At 38.0% G+C, this 2,003-nt stretch overlaps 1 protein-coding gene across 1 annotated transcript; it reads left to right on the forward strand.

Annotated features, from left to right (window-relative positions):
• Nucleotides 1–1,506, forward strand: LOC127107891 (F-box protein At2g27310). The gene has a single exon (XM_051045234.1). It carries the CDS (start codon nucleotides 280–282, stop codon nucleotides 1,321–1,323), a length of 1,044 nt encoding a protein of 347 aa, XP_050901191.1. The 5' UTR covers nucleotides 1–279; the 3' UTR covers nucleotides 1,324–1,506.
• Nucleotides 1,507–2,003: the final 497 nt, after the last annotated feature.

Raw genomic sequence — 2,003 nt, forward strand, 5'->3', positions numbered from 1 at the left:
ACGTTAATACTTTACTAATGATGTGATGAAGTTTCCCATATGTGGACAAACTTGACAACCAACATTGACTTGACTCTTCATCATTCCAACATATCATCTAAATAAATCACACACCCTCTATAAATCACACACCCCTTCAATTATTCTTTAGCTTGTACCTATCCAAGTAATATTTCTTAATCATATCCATTGCAACTATAAATATTTCACATTTCATATTTTCACCCTTCTCATATCGATCTATTAACATAATAAAATTAGTGTTCGTAAGATAAGATCATGGTTATTGTTTCAACACCGCCGGAAGCAAAAACCGAAAGCATGATGGCTGCTTCATCATCATCATCAACATCAAGCATCATAACCATGCATCATGACATCATCCATACACACATCCTCACACGCCTTGACGCCGCCACGCTGGCAACAACCGCTTCCACTTGCTCGCACCTCCGCGACCTCTGTATAGACGACAGTCTCTGGCGAAAAATCTGCACCGCCACGTGGCCTTCCTTAGTAGACCCCACCACCTGCCACATCATCTCCACTTTCCCAAACCGCCACCGTTCGCTCTTCTCCGACGCATTCCCCGCACTTCATCATTTCTCTTGCAATTCAAATCGTCCGTCGTCTCCTCCTCCGGCAGAGATCATTTCCGCCGTGGATATTTTCTACAAAGGTAAGCCGGTGTTTTCGAGAGTTCGGCGAACCGAAACAACGAAGAACTCATTTCTATCCTCGCCGCTGTGGATTGAAATTCTGGAACCGAACGAGTTAATTCCGACGCCGGTGAAGTTCGTAAGAAAAGACGAAGAATTAATGAAGCATTTGGAAGAGAATTTATGTTTAAGCTGGATCCTAATCGATCCAACCGGAAAACGATCGGCAAATGTTTCGAGTCGGAAGCCGGTTTTAGTACGGCGGCACTGGCTCACAAGAGACGTGGAGATTCTATTTGCAGTGACGATGGCGGGGGAGCCGCGACGCACGACGGAGAGTGTACAGTGTATGGTGAAGGTCACGTGCTGTGGGAAAGTAGGAGGGGAGTTGCACGTGAGGGAGGTGAATTTAGTGATGGAGGATATGGAAGGAGGGAAGGTGAGTGGGAAAGAAGGGGTTATAATTTTGCAGAAGGCGATGGAGTTTGGGGAGAGGAAGAAAGTGGGTGAAGTGGGAGAGATGACGGAGAGGTTTGATAGATTTTTGGGTATGATTAGGGAGAGGAGAGAGAGGAGACATAGAAGACAGAGGGAACGTGATGGTGTTTCTATGGTGGTTGCGTTCATTGTTTGCATTTGGTTATGTTACCTAGCTGGTTTTTGAGGGAGGCCTTGACTTTTACTACAATATACAGTGATTGTGAAAATTTATATTAAAAAGATTAGATCCAAATTTATACAAGTAAACTAATTCTTTAGCTTGAAGAATTACATTATAGAGAAAAAATGTATTTACTAGTGTCCTTGTATGTATTATCTTACATAATGAAGATATTATCTTTTGGTACCGATTATTCTAATCTATTGCTATACTAATAATTTTATGTTAGGTTGAATGATTCATATTATCTTACCTAATCCTAACATAATTTTATAATTCGACAATTGTAATCTAGTCATTATTCCACTATAAACTCCCCCTCTATCTCTTTAATATAAGATTTATTTATTTAATTATTAAATTAATAAGACAAATATTCAATCATACCTAATTTGTGTAAAGTTTCTTAATATTCTTATCAGGACTATTTATTTAAAAGGAAATTTTTTGATGTAAACTCCATTGATTGTATGCATCTTAAAATATAAAGAAATAAAATAAATTATGTAATATATTAGTAATTATATAAAAATAGTTATCGAAAAAATAAAGTGCTGAAGAATGTATGGAAATATAGAGATGCATAGATATGGCTATATCTAAAATTAGGAATGTCCAACTCATGCACATTTATCACCACATAATATATCTATTTTTCTATTCAATTACCACGTGTGCATTAA

This window comes from Lathyrus oleraceus, chromosome 7 (assembly GCF_024323335.1).
Source record: "Lathyrus oleraceus cultivar Zhongwan6 chromosome 7, CAAS_Psat_ZW6_1.0, whole genome shotgun sequence".
NCBI lineage: Eukaryota > Viridiplantae > Streptophyta > Magnoliopsida > Fabales > Fabaceae > Lathyrus > Lathyrus oleraceus.